Source organism: Panthera pardus, unplaced genomic scaffold, assembly GCF_024362965.1.
Source record: "Panthera pardus isolate Hobbes unplaced genomic scaffold, ASM2436296v1 HiC_scaffold_10, whole genome shotgun sequence".
In the NCBI taxonomy this organism is placed as follows: domain Eukaryota; kingdom Metazoa; phylum Chordata; class Mammalia; order Carnivora; family Felidae; genus Panthera; species Panthera pardus.
This window is the reverse complement of record NW_026526655.1, coordinates 8,488,805-8,506,489: the sequence shown is the minus strand read 5'-3', so window position 1 is coordinate 8,506,489 and position 17,685 is coordinate 8,488,805. Positions and strand designations below refer to the sequence as shown.

At 44.0% G+C, this 17,685-nt stretch overlaps 1 protein-coding gene across 6 annotated transcripts in view; it reads left to right on the top strand.

The window, feature by feature from the left end:
• The window catches only part of ARMC9 (armadillo repeat containing 9), a 152,377-nt gene that overhangs the window by 25,507 nt on the left and 109,185 nt on the right, over positions 1-17,685 (top strand). For 5 of the 6 annotated variants that reach the window (XM_019445604.2, XM_019445603.2, XM_019445602.2 and 2 more), the window contains 2 exons: positions 5,709-5,866; positions 12,335-12,433. In XM_019445604.2, the coding sequence (XP_019301149.2) occupies positions 5,709-5,866; positions 12,335-12,433 (257 nt within the window). The remainder of the gene's footprint in view (positions 1-5,708; positions 5,867-12,334; positions 12,434-17,685) is intronic. The other variant, XM_019445605.2, reaches the window with a different exon arrangement.

Sequence of the window (17,685 nt, the reverse complement as noted above, 5' to 3'; positions counted from 1 at the left end):
GGGAGCAGGGGAAGGGCCAAGAGAGAGAGAATCCCAAGCAGGGTCCACATGGAGCCCGACATTGGACTCTTTCCCATGAGCTGTGAGGTCATGACCTGAGCTGAAACCGAGAGTCAGACACTCGACCGACTGAGCCACTCAGGCAGGTGCCCCAGAACAGTGGGAATTCTTAAATTGTGCCAGGTGTTGGGTCCCGCCCTGCAACTCCTGGAAATGCACCCTTGCCCCCCCTATTTCTGTTTCTGTTGCGACCTAGCAAACCATCTCAGGCTTAGTGGCATAAAACAACAATGTCCACTTATTATCAGCATCACCTTGCCTGGCCTGGAACCGTGTGCTTAGGCATTTCTCCCTGGCTGTCTCGTGGGTTCAGGGGAGCCATCCCCAAGGCTTCCTCACCCATGTGCACCTGGTGGCCAGTGCTGAGGCGCCCGACTGGAACGCCTCTGTGACCTGGGCTTTCTTGTGGCATGGTGGCTGGGTTCCCAGGATGAATGTCCCCAGAGAGAGCCCGTGGAAGCTGTGTCACCTTTTCTAAACCAGCCTCTCGAGGAACTCTGTGTCATTTCTGCTGCAGTCTCTTCATCAGAAACAAATTCCTAAAGCCAACTCACATTCAAAGGAAGGAGAATGACGTTCCACCTCTTGATGGGAAGGAGTGTCAAAGATGTGGCCGTCATATTTTAAAACCACTACCCCACCGGCATCCTTTGAGTTTCAGAAAATCGCCCTAGTTCTCCAGTAATCCTCGTTCAGACTCGGTCTTTGGACCCCTAGGCACTGGCGGAGGGAAAGTGGTGGGAAAACCTCCCTCATTCCTGAGTCTCAGCCAGCCCTTGTCACCCCAACATACCCCGCAGCTTTTGAGGACAACTTTCTGCCAGGAACCAGTCCTGTCTCTCAGAAGTGGCCCAGTTTTATGGATAAAATAAACCTGGGAGGGAGGGGTAGTGTAAAGGGAAGAGCCTGTGTTTTTCTACAGATCTTCCCTTCGGATTTCAGCAAGGAGACCAGGGTGTGTGAGCCCTCTTTAGGTTTGATTTTAATTGAGTTTTCTGAGGCTAGCCAAGCAGAATGTCGGTGGAATTGAGCCTGGCAGGCGCAGCGTGTGTCCGTGGCTGAATAAGCCCCATGATGCAGTATTGCCATGGAGATCAGAGGTGAGCTCCACAGGGCACTGGTACCAGGGGCTCAGGCCCAGGCCCCATGTCGTGACAGCCCCTTGTCACCAGTTTGTCCCCTCCTCCCACAGTTACTGCTGCAGTGACCACAAGGCGCAGACATGCTCCCAGTTTTTTTGAATTCTAGACTTAGGTGTTGTTTTTTACATTGAATGGTTGGGCAATATCATTATTCTGCGTATCTTGAGAGGAAGGTTTCATGAGTAAGATTTCCACAAGCTTTTGAAGAAGGCAAGAAGAGTGCTTGGAGTGGAAAATTCTCTCAAAAGGAATTACATTTTAAAATGGTACTTAGAATAAAAACTCAGGTTGGAAATACAGCATATTGTCTTACTATTTTACCTAGCCATCCAAAAAAAGGTACAGAGGGGTGCCTGGGTGGCTCAGTCAGTTAAGCATCTGACTCCTGGTTTCAGCTCAGGTCGTGATCACCAGGTCCATGGGTTTGAGTCCCTCGGTGGGCTCTATGCTGATGGCACAGAGCCTGCTTGGGATTCTCTTTCCCTCTCTCTCTGCCCTTCCCCTGCTCGCATGCGCTCTCTCTCAAAAAATAAATAAATAAATAAATAAATAAATAAATAAAATAAAAAAATAATAAAAAGGTATAGAAATGGTATCTTTTAGTATTTCTGCCATCCATTGATCTGACCTCTTCAGAAAATGAGCAACTGACTGTTTTTCTAGAGTTTAGAGCCCTAAATGGTATTTTTAAAATGATGATCTATATTCATACATCTACATCATAATTTTCTTTATTCGGTACTCATGGATTAGCAAAATAGCAAAGCTGATTTATATCTGAATACAAAGAAGAAAGAGTATGTCATATTATAAAGTTAGAGTGATTGGTTTCAGATTTTTAGATGTTAGAAAAATAGTTCCATGTATTTAAAATATATCATTTTGTCTTGAGCAACAAAGGGGTCTCTAAAGTTAAATCTCATCCACTCTTTAAAAGAAAAAAAAAAATGCAACATATTTAAAGTAGAAGTGTTGAGAGACAACTTGATGGCTTGGCCATGGAAGGAGAACTTCACTTTTGTTAGTGTTTCACTGGATGCTGGAATTACCGGAAAACTTTCTGTGACCTTAACTGACATTCTTTTAATTGTATATATCTCTTTGTTTAAAACTAGGGAAGTACTTCTTTGGACTTTTGTACAAATTATGTAAGTAGTTGTGAAATATGAAATAACTCAGTTTCATTAATATAACCTGGGATTTCTAGTAACACCTCTCCACTCAAAGTTGAGCTGTTGCACAGCAAGGGATCTTGGCTTAGTGGTCCTTGTCTCATGAAACTTTTGAGAAGGCAAAAAGAGTCAAAGTTCCTTTTACTCTCAGAAATAAAGTTGAGATTCGGCTTGGAGCTGGAGCCGAATCGCTTAACAGTAATGGCCAGGTCCTGTTTGTAGCCAGTTAAGGTGTCCTCTGGGTGACATCTTTGTACCACAGGCTGTTCTGTCCAATGGTGTATTTGAACTGGTCACAGATATTTCAGCCCAACTGCCCACTTCTCTCCTTTCTGTGGCTTCTGGCAGTTAGGTATTTTTCCTCAGGTGTGCCATACTTTGATACTGTCATAAATTCCAATTCTGAGTTCCTAAGGCAAAAGTGCCACAAGTAGTCCCTTACGTTTAGTTAATTGCACAGTGACTTTCTGAGAATTCCTTTGTGCAGTCCTCTTTCGAGGGGACAACTTTGGACACTTTTTTTTGTTCTTTCTTTTTCTTTTCCTTTCTTTCTTTCTCTCTCTCTTTCTTTCTCTCTTTCTTTCTTTCTTTCTTTCTTTCTTTCTTTCTTTCTTTCTTTCTTTCGAGAGCACAGCAGGGGAGAGTGGGAGGAGGCAGAAGGGGGAGAGACAGAATTTTGAGCAGGCTCCATGCTTAGTGCCGAGCCTGACGTGGGGCTCGATCCCACGACCCTGGGATCACAACCCAAGCCAAAATCAAGAGTTGGATGCCCAGCTGACTGCACCACCCAGGTGCCCCAATTTGGGGACTTTTATATTGATGATTTGTGAGGTTATTTGCCCCGGTTAATGGGTTTTGGGACTTCATCATCTGCTACTTGGCACATGTTAAGAAAGTTTGCACAGGTACTCTAATAGTCATTGCCATGAAGTAGAATTATGACTATCCTGTAGAATTTTTATAGTTGGATGTTCTGGTTTATGTAATTTGGAATTTTGTACATATGAAAAAGCCTTAATACTATTTAGCATAGGAAGATGGTAGTGACTCCTTCCTTCTCCCTAATAATATTTAAGAAAAAACTTGACAAATGATTTCCATAGATGTTTTCCAAAGTTTCAAGTGCTAGATGTAAATTCATGCCAGATGACCTTTTTTTTTTTTTTTTTTTTTTTTTTTTTTGAGAGAGCAGACGGGGTGGGGGGGCCATGATTGGGTAAGGGGCAGAGTGAGAAGGAGACAGAGATTCCCACACAGGTTCCGTACTGTCAGCACGGAGCCCGAAGTGGGGTTCGAGCTCACCCAGTGCGGGGCTTGAACTCATGAACCAAAGTCAGATGCTTAACCAACTGAGCCACCTAGGCACCCCATGGCCTGAGAACTTTTTAAAGTTATCTTTTAATACTGAGATTTGAAGGATGCTAAATAATAATAGTAATATTAGTTCATTATTATGTGATATTTGAGGTTTTAATAGTTAAAATATTTGACTTCTACACATAATTGTAATTGAGATACAGTTCACGCGTGATCCTCATAGCTATTTAGAACACAAATTAAGAGGAATAGATAATTTAGGACAGTGGGGCTCAAACTTGTGATATGCATCAGAGCCATTTGGAGAGTTTGTTGACAATATAGTTTCTCAGTCCCCACCCCGTATCCATAAAATCAGTCTCTGAAGGTGAGGCTTGATTATCTTTACTTTTGGATGATTCTGACGTTTCAAATTTTGCATACTGCGCCTTTAGGGTTTAATCCCTGGTTTTTTCAAGTTGTCTACTTGTATGGAAATATATTTAGGAAATCTTTGACCCCTTTCCATAATAGCTATTACTTATTGATTGCCTCTTGTGGGCCAGAATTGTGCTAGGCACTTTGAGTATATCTGTTCATTTAATTCTCATACTAACTTGTTTTTTGTATGTGTGCTTTTTTTTTTTTTTTTTTTTAGGTTGAAGTATAGTTGAAATACAGTGTTGTATTAGTTTCAGGTATACAACATAGTGATTCGACAGTTCTGTACATTACTCAGTGCTCGTCAGGATAAGTGTAGTCCCCATCTGTCACCATACAATGTTATTACAGTATTATTGATTGTTTCCCCTATGCTGTACAATCCTCACAATAACTCTTCAGGGTCATTATCATCATCCCCGTTTTATAGGTTAAGAAATGAGATCAGAGAAGTTAGGCGTCTTGCCCAAGATTATCCAGCAGAAAGTGGTAGAGTAGCCGCTTGAGCCCAGGTCTTTAGGGTTTTCAAATCTCTCAGTGCATGGATGAAATGTGTTCTAAAATGATGACAGTGCCCAATTAGGACAAGAGTAGTTAACTTGGGTTTGGGGGCATCGTCATTTCCTTCCGTCCAAACTTCGCCTTCTGGGAGGGGGAAAAGGAAGATGGGCCAAAGGAGTGCTGACACTGGATAAGATTCGCTATTCTGGCTGTGTCCAGGGTGGCTTGGCCATCAAGTGCTGTCCCTGGTGCAGCGTCCCAGAAGAGAACCCTGGAACCTTCCAAGGCTGCCTGCTCTAGGGCCCAGTGGGGTGGTTTGTGCTTTATCAAGCTGGCAGACCGAGCACCTTGAATCTTGACTAATTCTGGATTCTAGCTTTCTCAGCCTTAGGCAAGTAACCTAACCTTTACCGAAAATGAAGAGCTGGCCTGCAGATACGGATCACCTCCAGACAACCTCATGGGGCAAACACAGAGGAAAAGCTGTAGGTTTGCTTCACCCAGTGTGTGAGCTGGAAGAAATACTGAGTTTGTGTCTTTTACACGGAGAGAGCAACTACAAGAAATTGCATGGGGCTCAGTCAAGGAAATAGATTGTGTGAGGAAAACCAGTGACGATTCAGTTGAACTACTAGAGACCAGAAATTGAGAATCAGTGGTCACAAAGCACTTTGTAATTAAATGTGTCAGGAAATAGAAGTAAAGTGTTTTTTTTTTTTTAATATTTATTTATTTTTGAAGGAGAGAGAGTCAGAGAGTGAGCAGGAGAGGGGCAGAGAGAGAGGGAGACACAGAATCCGAAGCAGGCTCCAGGCTCTGAGCTGCCAGCACAGAGCCCGATGTTGGGCTCGAACTCACAGCCGTGAGATCATGACCTGGGTCGAAGTCAGATACCCAACTGATGGAGCCACCCAAGTTCCCCAGAAGTAAAGTGTTAAACACGAATAATATCAAGTTCATTGTGACTGCAGAACATTCTGAAAGCAGGCACAATACTGCCTTGAGAAGAGTATATTTTTTATCTTGTGGGGTTTTTTTTGTTTTGTTTTTACTGTTGTTTTGTTTTGTTTTGCTTTAATGTAAATCGTCTTCCTAGAAATGTCGCAGCAGCTCCACCAGCAGCTGATAGAAGCCGAGCGTAGGTCAATGACGTACCTGAAGCGGTACAATAAGATCCAGGCAGACTACCACAATCTCATCGGGGTCACGGCAGAGCTGGTGGATTCCCTGGAGGCCACGGTCAGTGGCAAGATGGTAAGGAAGATCCGCATCTGCTTGCGTGTCTGTTTGGAGCTAAAGCAGTGTTGAGGGCCTGGGCTGTGTTAATGGGATTCCTGGCCTCTCCCGGCCAGGGACACCTGCCCCCGTGCTTCACAAAGCCAGACGTACAAAGGAGACCACGCCAACGTTCCATGCCCATGATTGTGCTGCCCACAGTATTTTGTCCGTCTTTCCTGACATCTTTATTTCTCTACCTTACTCTTCACGTTGGCAAACGGTAAATTGTCTGGCAACAGAAAAAAATAATACGGAGTGGCATAAAAACGAGGGGGAAATATAGTGCTGCTATAAAAGAAAGTTACAGATTTTCACATATTGATTTTATATCTAGCCACCTTTCTGAACTCCGTTAATCTGATAGATTCTGTTGATTGATACCTCTGTATTCTAGACTGGCAGTCATATCATCTTCAGATACTGATTGTTTTGTTTTATATTATGTTTTCATTATTTGTAATGACTTTTTTTCCTTCGCATAGTGGCATTGTTGACTACGGGACATTATCGAATAATGGGCCTCCTTGTCTTATTCCTGACTTTAAGAGGAATGACTCTAGTGTTTCACTTACTAAAAAATTAGAAGTATAATAAAATCCCTTTGTAGAAGTGTACATTTTCTTTAAAAGTGGAATAATTAGCACATGCAATTTTAAGAAATAATGCAGAGAGGCTTGGCACGCTTTGCCCAGTTTCCCCCAAGAGTAACATTTTGCATAACTAGGTTGCAGTACCACAGCCGGAACATTGACATTGATCCAGTCTGTTGATCTTATTCTGATTTCTCCAGTTTTGTGCTCTTGTGTGTATGTTAAGTTCTGTATAATTTTATTGCCGGTGTAAGGTCGTGTATTAAAAGGACACCTGGCTGGCTCAGTTGGTAGAGCATGTGACTCTCGATCTCAGGGTCATGAGTTCAAGCCCCAGGTTCAGTGTAGACATTACTTAAAAAATAAAATAAAAATTTTTTAGTGACTTAAAACTATGACTATAAAATAATATGTATTATAGAAAATTTTAAAAATAGAGAACTGTGCAAAAATACGATTAAAATTACCTGCAATCGTGTCACTTAGTAACAACACTTGTTAACATTCCACATTTGTCGCAGTGCTTGGCTGCACTAGACGGACTCTGGTTCAGGCAAAGTTTTCTATTTTCCTTAATACCGCATCGTGCATTCTTGAAGACATGAGGTGTTCGACGAGCCTCACCGTTAGCAGCTCAAGTCAGTCGTGTAGCAGTGCTGCGTGTCGTATTAATGTCCAGGTTGGACATCGAGGTTGTTTCCAGCTTTTGACTTTCATAAATTATAAATATAGTGGGAGGAGATGAGCCTCTGTTACGTTTTAAATTTTTAAATTTTATTTATTTTTAAGATTTCATTTTAAGTAATCTCTCCACCCAACATGGGGCTGAAACTCACAACTCCAGGATCAAGAGTCGTATGCTCCACTGACTGAGCCAGCCAGGTGCCCCTGTTGTATTTTTTTAAAGTTGATTTTCGAGGTTGCAATCTGTACTAAGGTGCTCCAGGGAGGTTTTGCTGGTCTGGTTCCACTGGGAGTCCTTATCTTTATATCCTTGCCAGTCCTGTCTTCATGTATTAAAAGGACACCTGTATTTGTTGCAACATTTGTATTTGTATTTGTAAATTTGATCATTGAGAAGTAGTCTCAGGATTGAAATGTACCTCACATTGTTTCCACATGACAGTGAACATTTTTTATATGCTTCTCATTCATTGAATGCAGATTTATTGCAAGCTTACTATGTGCCAGGCCTTCCCTGTTCTAGGCCCGTGGGATACATCAGACAACAAAACAAAGATCCCTGACCTCAGGGAGCATACATTCCAGTAGGGGCGAGAATAATAAATAGTAAATATAAGCAGTAGATAATAAATGACATCGTCGTGTGTTAGAAAATGACAAGCGTTGTGAGGAAAAAAAGGAACAGGGTGGAGGGGATCAGAGTACGTGTGTCTATGGGCAGGGGACAATTTTAACTAGGCAGGCAGGGGGAGCTTCACTGGAAGAGGTAAGGGAATTCGTTTCGCAGCCCTCTGGGATTCTCCCAGAATTCTAGGCCAAAGGAAGAGGATGCAAAGGACCAAAAGGAGAAGTGTGCCTCTCCCAGTGAAGGACAGAGAGCAGCACCCAGCAGGTCAGGGCCCCGAGGGCCATCGTTAGGATGTCTCTACTATGAGTAAACTGGGGAGCGGAATAGGGGGGTGGCGTGGTCTGGCATGCTGTGGAAGGATTACCTGCCTTTGTTTTACAACAGTCCTTGGAGGGCTGGAGGAACCAGGGAGACCGGCAGGAGGGGCTTGCGGTCACGAGGGAAGACCTGGTGGTGGTGGTGGTGATGGCAGCCAGAGCCAGGGAGGTGCCCCTCTGGGTGTGTTATGAGATAGAGCCGATAGTGTTTCGTGCTGGATTGGACCTGGGCGGGGGTTTGGGGGTCAAGCATGACGCCAGGTTTTTGGCCTAAGCTGTGGGAGGGCAGTGGTGCCTCCGGCCGCGATGGGGAAGGCCTGGGGTGGAGCAGGTTTGGGGGAAATCAGGACTACAGCTGTGGGCATCCCTGTTGAGACACAGGCCATTCAGAATTCATCTTTTGTAAATGTTTTCCTTAGTTTGATTTTTGGTTTTTAAATTAGTGTTTCTTAAGTTAGTAAAATTGACATGTTTATATAGTCAAATCATTTTATCAGTTTTTCCCTTCATTCATCCTGCCTTTTCAAAGTGTTAATAAAGGAGCTTTTCCCACTAAAGGAGCCGGAATATTCACATTAATTTTTTTCTGTTGGTCGTTTGGTTTTGTTTTGTTTTAATTTTACTTTTAAATCTTTAATCCACAAGGAATTTGTTTTGATAGATGATATAAGAAAGAAATTTATCCCCCCACCAGAAAAAAAGATAACCATTTGAGCCAGAACTATTTACTTCTTTCCTCACTAATTTGAATGGCTACCTTTATCATGTAGTGGGATTTTAATTTTTTCCATTGATCTGGCTATTCTTAAGCTACAAATGCATTGTGTTTTTTACTATAGTAGCTTTTTAATACGTTTTAGTATCCTGCACTGAAAACCTCTCTGTTCGTGTGAAATCATAGCCCGCACACTGCTGAAAGTTGCCTGGTACGGCCATTAGCTGGGGTGGTGGCCACATGCTGAAAGAGGATGCAGAGAGGATGGGCCAGTAAAGATCATGGGGAGGTTTATAGATCATGCTTAGGAGCCCCTGATTTGTCCTGTAGTTAGTGAGGGTCTTTTGAAATATATACCTTAAAAAATGGACTTTTTAAATTAACTGGTTTTTTTTTTCAGTTTTAATAATAGCATGCGTTGACTTTAATACAGAAAAGTATCAGAAAGAAAACAAACATGGCTTCTATAACCTCTGTTGACAAAGACATGCCCGTGATTAGGAGGTTCAAACAATACAGAAATAAATAAAAAGAAAAGTATTTGCCTTCCTTTGCCTTCTCTCCTTTTAAAACATAGCTACCAGAATCCTGGTGTGCCTCTTACAGCCAGAGTCGATGTGACATCAGGGGTGGCATGGTGACCAAAGATGGGCACATGAGCTCCTGCTGGAGTGCGCAAGAGGCCCACAGACCACCAGGCAGGGAGAGATGGGGCGGGGCGGCAGGGGCAGGGACTAGACTTGTAACTGGCTTGTTTTTGTTTGTTTGTTTGTTTTTAATGTTTATTTATTTTTGAGAGAGAAAAAGAGAGACAGAATGTGAGCAGGGGAGGGGCAGAGAGGGAGGGAGACACAGAATCGGAAGCAGGAAGCAGGCTCCAGGCTCCCAGCTGTCAGCACAGAGCCTGATGCGGGTCTCGAACCCATGAACCGCAAGATCATGACCTGAGCGGAAGTCAGATGCATAACCAACTGAGCCACCCAGGCGCCCCTATAACTGGCTTGTTTTTAATGTAAAAAAAATACACGTTTGTGGTAACAAATTGGAACAAGTCAGAGTAGTCTATAGTAAGGAGCAAAAGCCCCCTCCCACACGGTTTCTTAGTGTCACTTCTTTATTGGTATTCAAGATTAACATTTGCTTGCGTCTTATTTTAGAACATTTCTAGGCATAGGCGTGTGTGTGTGCATGTCTGCACGCGGCCTACGTATACGTGGGATCATATGACCCATTATTCTTCTGAAACTCGCTATTTTACTTTCGGTATATCTTGGAGATCTTTCCACATGGCCACATAGCCCTCATTCCTTTCTAGGCTTGTACATTATGCCATTGTAAGAGCGAATTATAATCCGTCAGATCTCTGGTGAACGTTTAGATTTTATGTTTGCTATAACAAAAAAATGTGCCAATGAACATTCTTCTATATACTGTATACCTTTGAAAACAGGTAAGGTAAGATCCTAAGTGTGGAATAGTTAGGTCAAAGGTTATGGGCATTAACATTTTGATAAATGTTGCCAAATGATTTCTCCTGAGATTTCAGCGACGTCTACCCAAATCCCTGGGGGTTTATCTGTATCTGTGTTTATTTCTCCACACACTTGCCAACACTAGACACGATTATACTTTGAACTCTTTCCCAGTTTGGGAAGTAAAACTTGGTGTTCTGAATGTTTCAATTTACATTTCTTTAATTATGCATGAGGCTGAATATATTTTCATATATTTGTTGGCCATTTATACTTAGTCTACTGTCTATTTGTGTCCTTTCCTCATTCACCTGTTTTAAGCAAGAAAGTGACATAGTCAAATTTGCTTGTTAAAGAATTGGTTCTGGTAGCAGTTCCAGAAGTCAAAGGAGAAAACAGTTTCAGGAGTAAAGGGTTTATGCAAAGTCTCGGAAGCCACCGAATACTTTAGAAGACTAGAACTGAAAAGTGCCCAATGATTTTGACATAATAGAAGGTCAGCGGTGACGGCCTTTGCCACATAAGTTTCCACAGAATGATGCGTCTAGAAGCCTAATTGCAGCGTTTTGGGAGGTCCAGGGGAAGTGAGACAGGAAATGTGGGCTGTTCTCTCGAGCACCTTGGCTGTGAAGGAAGAATACTGGGAGGGTGGTTGATAGATGGAGACCTAAGGTGGAGGAAGGGGAAGGTACTTTTTAAATATGAAATATATTTGGATGTGTTTTTAGGTTGTAGATAATGAAAAGTCGTAAAAGGAAAGGTTAAAAATACAGGATGAAAAAGGAACCTTTCCTTTTCGATACTGTGGACATTCAGAGGAAATGGACGCGGGCTGATGTGGGAAGTGCCCCCTGGAGATGGGGTGCTGCTTTGTCTGAGTCGCTTCGCACAGAGCTGAGTGTCAAGGGATGAGCACAGACATCTGCCATGGATGGACAGGGCCTTTGGTGTGTCTGAAGCAGACCAGAAGTTTCCAGTGGGTAGACGGAGTCCCCCAAGGAGAGGAGAGGATGCGGTCCACATTCCCGGTGCTTTCTAACCCATGAATGGGTGGAGGGGGCCTCACGTGGGGACAGCTGAGTAAGGGTGGGGTAGCGGCCAGTCACGTGACCGTGTGGGGGGTCACCACTCGGCATCAGGAGGCTGAGGAAAGGGAGGTTTCCCTCCCACTGTCAGGCATAGAAAAAAACCTGGAAGAGAGCAAAACGGTTAATAGTTACCTCCAGAGATTGGTTTGTAGGGAAGGATGGGACTGGGGAGAGGTTGGGACACTTGCGCATTTGGAAGGTGCATTCTTTTTATAAAAAGAAAAGATGTAAAATGAAAAAGAACAAATCCTGAGATTACTACCTGAGAGGCTGTAAGCCAGTCCTGAGTCACAGTAGCTAGTGAGCCGGTGAGAGAAGCAGCCAGAAAGGCCAGAATAGAGTGGCATTGACGGGACGGCAGCAGACTCCCGCCCACAGGCACTCGATACAAATGCCTCCGTCATTCATTCAGTAAGCACGTACCCAGCCACCTGGCATGTGCCAGGCATACGTGTCATTCTCGTTCACCCTGTCACCATGACCCACAGAGGCAGACATAGTTCATTTCACTCGACAGGTCACAAGGCAAGGGGCGGAGCTGCTGGTTTTCCCAAGTCCGGGACTTGAGCCCAGATCTTTAGATTTGAAGGCTAGCATTCGTTTTACCACACTGTTGGCCCCCTGATTGACTTGATTGCTTGGATTCATACACGCCCGCACAAACGGTTTAAAGTCTGTTCCTTTTGCGTGACAGTGGGAGTACATCTACTGGAATTAGGTAATTTAAAATATGACAGGCCGTGATCATACCTGTAGCACGTTAGCAGTTTTTTTCTGTCAGGCTCAGGGCTTTAGTGCCCAAGAACCCCTGGGTTAATGCAAAATTCCATCTCTGTACCTTCCAGAAAGCCCAGCAAGGGACAGCTCTGATCATTGCTGGTCCCCTGCTGTCCCTGGGGGGGGGGGGGGGTTCGTGCCTCTCACCAGCCGCCCTCCTGTCCTCTTTGCAGATCACGCCGGAATACCTGCAGAGCGTATGCGTCCGCCTCTTCAGTAACCAGATGCGACAGAGCCTGGCCCACAGCGTGGACTTCACGCGGCCTGGGACGGTAAGGCTCTGTGCCCCGGGTCTGCGCCCCGAATTTAAAACTAGCCTAGGCGCGCCTGGGTGGCTCAGTCGTTGGGCATCCAACTTCAGCTCAGATCATGATCTAATAGACTTTAGCCTAACAAAAACAACAACAAAAAATGAAAGGGCGAGGGAAAATAACATTCAGGAATCTGCATTTCACCTGGCTTCAGGGATCCGTAAACTCCCAGAAGGAAAAGAAGGCTGTGTTTGAAGAGGGAGCAGCTGGGAGCTGGCCTCCTAGGCGTGGTGGGAGAGAGGCACGGTCTGCTCTTCCATTTGGAGCCCTTTGGTGCCAAGGGCTGGTAACAGTTATCAAATCAATAGGAAAGGAAGGAAACTTCTTTCCTTTTTTAAGAAATTACTGCCATATTGGAAGCTATACAGTCGAAGCAGGCACTCTCTTCTTTTTCTCATTTAACTTTTTCCTTGGAATAACTACAAACTTAGAGAAAATCGCAAAAATAGCACAAAGGATGCTTGTATACCCTTTACCCAGATTCGGTGACTGTTGGCATTTTACCCGTTTACTTTGTCTACACACACACGGACACACACAGGCACACACACACACACACACACACACACACACACACAGTCTGCTTTCTGAGCCATTTGAGAATAAATTACATATACCATGGCCTTTTACTCCTAAATACTTCAGTGTAGAGTTAATTTCTTACTAGAAGTATTCTCATGTACAAGGATCAACTTCAGTAAGTTTAATATTTTATGATACTCTTACCTAATCTGTGCATTTTCCAATTTTGTCAGTTTCCCTGTTTAAAAAAACAGGACATTTCTCTTTTTGTGTTTCATATTTTCTCACGATTCGATTCGGGGTTTGCATCCCAAGGCAAAATATTACATAGGTGATATCGTGTCCTTCTTAAGATATAGCTCATCTGGAGGCAGATGGTGTTGAGTTGGGGTTCTTAACCATGAGTATACCCATGTCTCCTCAGGATGTTTTCAAAGGTCTCGAACCCGTGTTCCTGGGGCTCACCCCAACCTATTGCCTGGGCCCCAGGCTGAATGGTAGAGCCAGATCTGTACAATTGGGAAGAAAGCACCAGGAGATCCCGAGCCGCACACCCCCCTCCCCCCGCCCCCCTGCCACCATGGGTCAGAGCCACAGCTTTTTTTTTTTTTTTTTTTCCCAATATATGAAATTTATTGTCAAATTGGTTTCCATACAACACCCAGTGCTCATCCCAAAAGGTGACCTCCTCAATACCCATCACCCACCCTCCCCGCCCTCCCACCCCCCATCAACCCTCAGTTCTCAGTTTTTAAGAGTCTCTTACGCTTTGGCTCTCTCCCACTCTAACCTCTTTTTTTTTTTTTTCCTTCCCCTCCCCCATGGGTTTCTGTTAAGTTTCTCAGGATCCACATAAGAGTGAAACCATATGGTATCTGTCTTTCTCTATATGGCTTATTTCACTTAGCATCACACTCTCCAGTTCCATCCACGTTGCTACAAAGGGCCATATTTCATTCTTCCTCATTGCCACGTAGTACTCCATTGTGTATATAAACCACAATTTCTTTATCCATTCATCAGTTGATGGACATTTAGGCTCTTTCCATAACTTGGCTATTGTTGAGAGTGCTGCTATAAACATTGGGGTACAAGTGCCCCTATGCATCAGTACTCCTGTATCCCTTGGGTAAATTCCTAGCAGTGCTATTGCTGGGTCATAGGGTAGGTCTATTTTTAATTTTCTGAGGAACCTCCACACTGCTTTCCAGAGTGGCTGCACCAATTTGCATTCCCACCAACAGTGCAAGAGGGTTCCCGTTTCTCCACATCCTCTCCAGCATCTATAGTCTCCTGATTTGTTCATTTTGGCCACTCTGACTGGCGTGAGGTGATATCTGAGTGTGGTTTTGATTTGTATTTCCCTGATAAGGAGCGACGTTGAACATCTTTTCATGTGCCTGTTGGCCATCCGGATGTCTTCTTTAGAGAAGTGTCTATTCATGTTTTCTGCCCATTTCTTCACTGGGTTTTTTGTTTTTCGGGTGTGGAGTTTGGTGAGCTCTTTATAGATTTTGGATACTAGCCCTTTGTCCGATATGTCATTTGCAAATATCTTTTCCCATTCCGTTGGTTGCCTTTTAGTTTTGTTGGTTGTTTCCTTTGCTGTGCAGAAGCTTGTTATCTTCACAAGGTCCCAGTAATTCATTTTTGCTTTTAATTCCCTTGCCTTTGGGGATGTGTCGAGTAAGAGATTGCTATGGCTGAGGTCAGAGAGGTCTTTTCCTGCTTTCTCCTCTAGGGTTTTGATGGTTTCCTGTCTCACATTCAGGTCCTTTATCCATTTTGAGTTTATTTTTGTGAATGGTGTGAGAAAGTGGTCTAGTTTCAACCTTCTGCATGTTGCTGTCCAGTTCTCCCAGCACCATTTGTTAAAGAGACTGTCTTTTTTTCCATTGGATGTTCTTTCCTGCTTTGTCAAAGATGAGTTGGCCATACGTTTGTGGGTCTAGTTCTGGGGTTTCTATTCTATTCCATTGGTCTGTGTGTCTGTTTTTGTGCCAAGAGCCACAGCTTTTAATTAAGGGGATGAAGGGTCTGCACATTAATATTAGGGTCTTCATAAACAGAGACATTTTTTAGTATTAAGAAAAAATTTCTAAGCTACCTCATTCTCAAGTCGGTTTGAAGCAGCGTATTGAGAAAACACAAATAGGAGAAATTGGAAAGAAATAAATTGTGGTTAGAACTCACAGAAACAGAAAGTAAAGTAGTGGTTGCCAGGGGGTGGGGGAGGTGGGAGATGTTGGTCAAAGGGTGTAACTTTTGGTTATGAGATGAGTAAGTTCTGGGGATGTAATGGATAGCATGGTGGCTATAGTTAACAGTGTTATATACTGGAAAGTTACTAAGAAAGTAGATCTTAAACGTTCTCACCACACACAAAAAAGTATGTGAAATGATGGATGTGTTAACTAACCTTGTTGTGGAGATCATTTCACAATATATACATGTATCAATTCATCACTTTGTACATCTTAAAAGTACACAGTATTATATGTCAACTACATCTCAGTAATGCTGGGGTCGGGGTGGCGGGGAGGGGGGCAGAAATTGTGGTTAAGAGAAAATGAGGGGGGCGCCTGGGTGGCTTGGTCGGTTGAGCGTCCAACTTCGGCTCAGGTCATGATCTCACGGCCCGTGAGTTCGAGCCCCGCGTCAGGCTCTGTGCTGACCGCTCAGAGCCCGGAGCCTGTTTCAGATTCTGTGTCTCCCTCTCTCTCTGACCCTCCCCCATTCATGCTCTGTCTCTCTCTGTCTCAAAAATAAGTAAAAACGTTAAAAATATATATATAAAAAAAAAAAGAGAGAGAAAATGAGGGTAGGACAACACAAGTAAGCCGTGGCTATGGCTAGTACAAAACAGAAGCTGCTGTATGGCCGCAGAAGCAGGCACACACCCAGCTCTGAGCTTCCTAGCGGCCCGTGCAACAGGGGCATGTGAGCAGTTACATGATATACTTAGCAGGAAAGAGAGATGCTTGTGTAATGTTTATTGCATATATTTGTGTATTTCACTGCATCTAAGACAACATACGGCCTGCACACGCAACCTAGGAAGCCCAGCAGCGAAGTGAGTCCCCGCGAGTCATGTTCCCCAAACAGACCATTCCAGTGCCACTGATGCGCTCTCTGTGCCCTTTAGACTGTCAGCTTTGTTGTGGATCTTCACAGAAAGGACACAGTAACATGGTGGAGAGCAAGTGTCCTTGACCCCATCGCCCGGCTGCTCACAGAAGTCTCGTAGAGCCGTTGGTTGTGGTGGCTGCACCACACATGGGCACGTGGTTATGGAAGCTGCACAGTCTGTGCTTTAGGATGCGGCCCCGGGGATTGTAGCCTGCAGAGAACTTCGGGAACCAGCCATTTGTGCGTGGGGAATCCGCCATTTTTAAATGTCAGTAAAGCACGCAGAGACATCGGAGTTTCAGAAAATTAACTGCCCCGGGCGCCTGGGTGGCTCCGCTGGTTAAAGGTCCAACTTTAGCTCAGGTCATGATCTCACGGTTCATGAGTTCGAGCCCCGCGTAGAGCTGTCTGCTCTCGGCACAGAGCCCACTTCAGATCCTCTGTCCCCCCTCTCTCTCTACCCCTCCCCCACTCACACACACATACACACAGTCTCTCTCTCTCTCTCTCTCTCTCTCTCTCTCTCTCTCTCTCAAAAATAAATAACCATTTAAAAAATTTTACTTCCCTTAGGGCCCTCCAGGATGAGGAGCTTCAAGCCACATCCCTGAGGACTGGCTGAGTTGACCCTGTGTGTACCCTGTATGCTTAGCTGTAAGTCAGCTAAGAGCAGAGCTTACCAAAAATGATGGCTTTCTGGCAGTAATTAGCACAGCAGGATCTGTGTCTAATAGAGCCATTCCTTTCCTCCCTGCCTTACACTTATTAGTTCAGCAAATACTTTGTGTTTTTCAGGTCTGTGTTGTAAAATCCCATCCTATCTACACATACAGGTATCCTTATATTTTCATTTTCTGTTGTCAGAGTGATGCATCCGGCTTATTTAAAATGGATATCATGTTAATAAGGAGCAGTTTAAAAGAGGGAGGGAGGCACAACATAGCTGATACTTTGTCCCATGAGACATTAATTCTTTGTCAACAGACTACTGCTACCGTCCTTCCTGCTTATAGTTGTATTAAGGTAGAGGTTCCAGGCCTTAGAAACCAGGGGAGAGATCATGAGCTCTGCTTGTCTTACTTCCTAACCATTTTTGTCCTCTGAGTCACTGACTTAGGAACAGACAATAAAAGCTACAAACAGTCTTTTATTATTCCCATAGATTTCTCTAGACGATAAAGAGTGGATATGAGTCATTGCAAAAGGAGAACATTGTTGTAAAAGTATAACAGTGGTGGACTAAGATGTCTGCAGTCCATATATAATATCAGATTTATAAGGGATGGAGAGGAAATGAGGGTGCAGTTTAGAGGGGGTGCCTCGTGGTCGAACAGTAGGATTGAGAAGAGAAGCGTCGCTTTCTTACTTGCCAGGATATGCTAGGTCCGAACAGAATGACATCAGTTTCAAGATAAAGAGGCAGGCATGAATCAGCTTCCTTTTTAGCGTGATCCTCGATCGGCTCCTCCTCAGTGTCGGTCGACCTTGAGTGTTTGAATTCACTGTCCTCTGTAAAGGAGCTGGGCCGGGCCCATCAGAACACTGCTGGTATCCATAAAGTT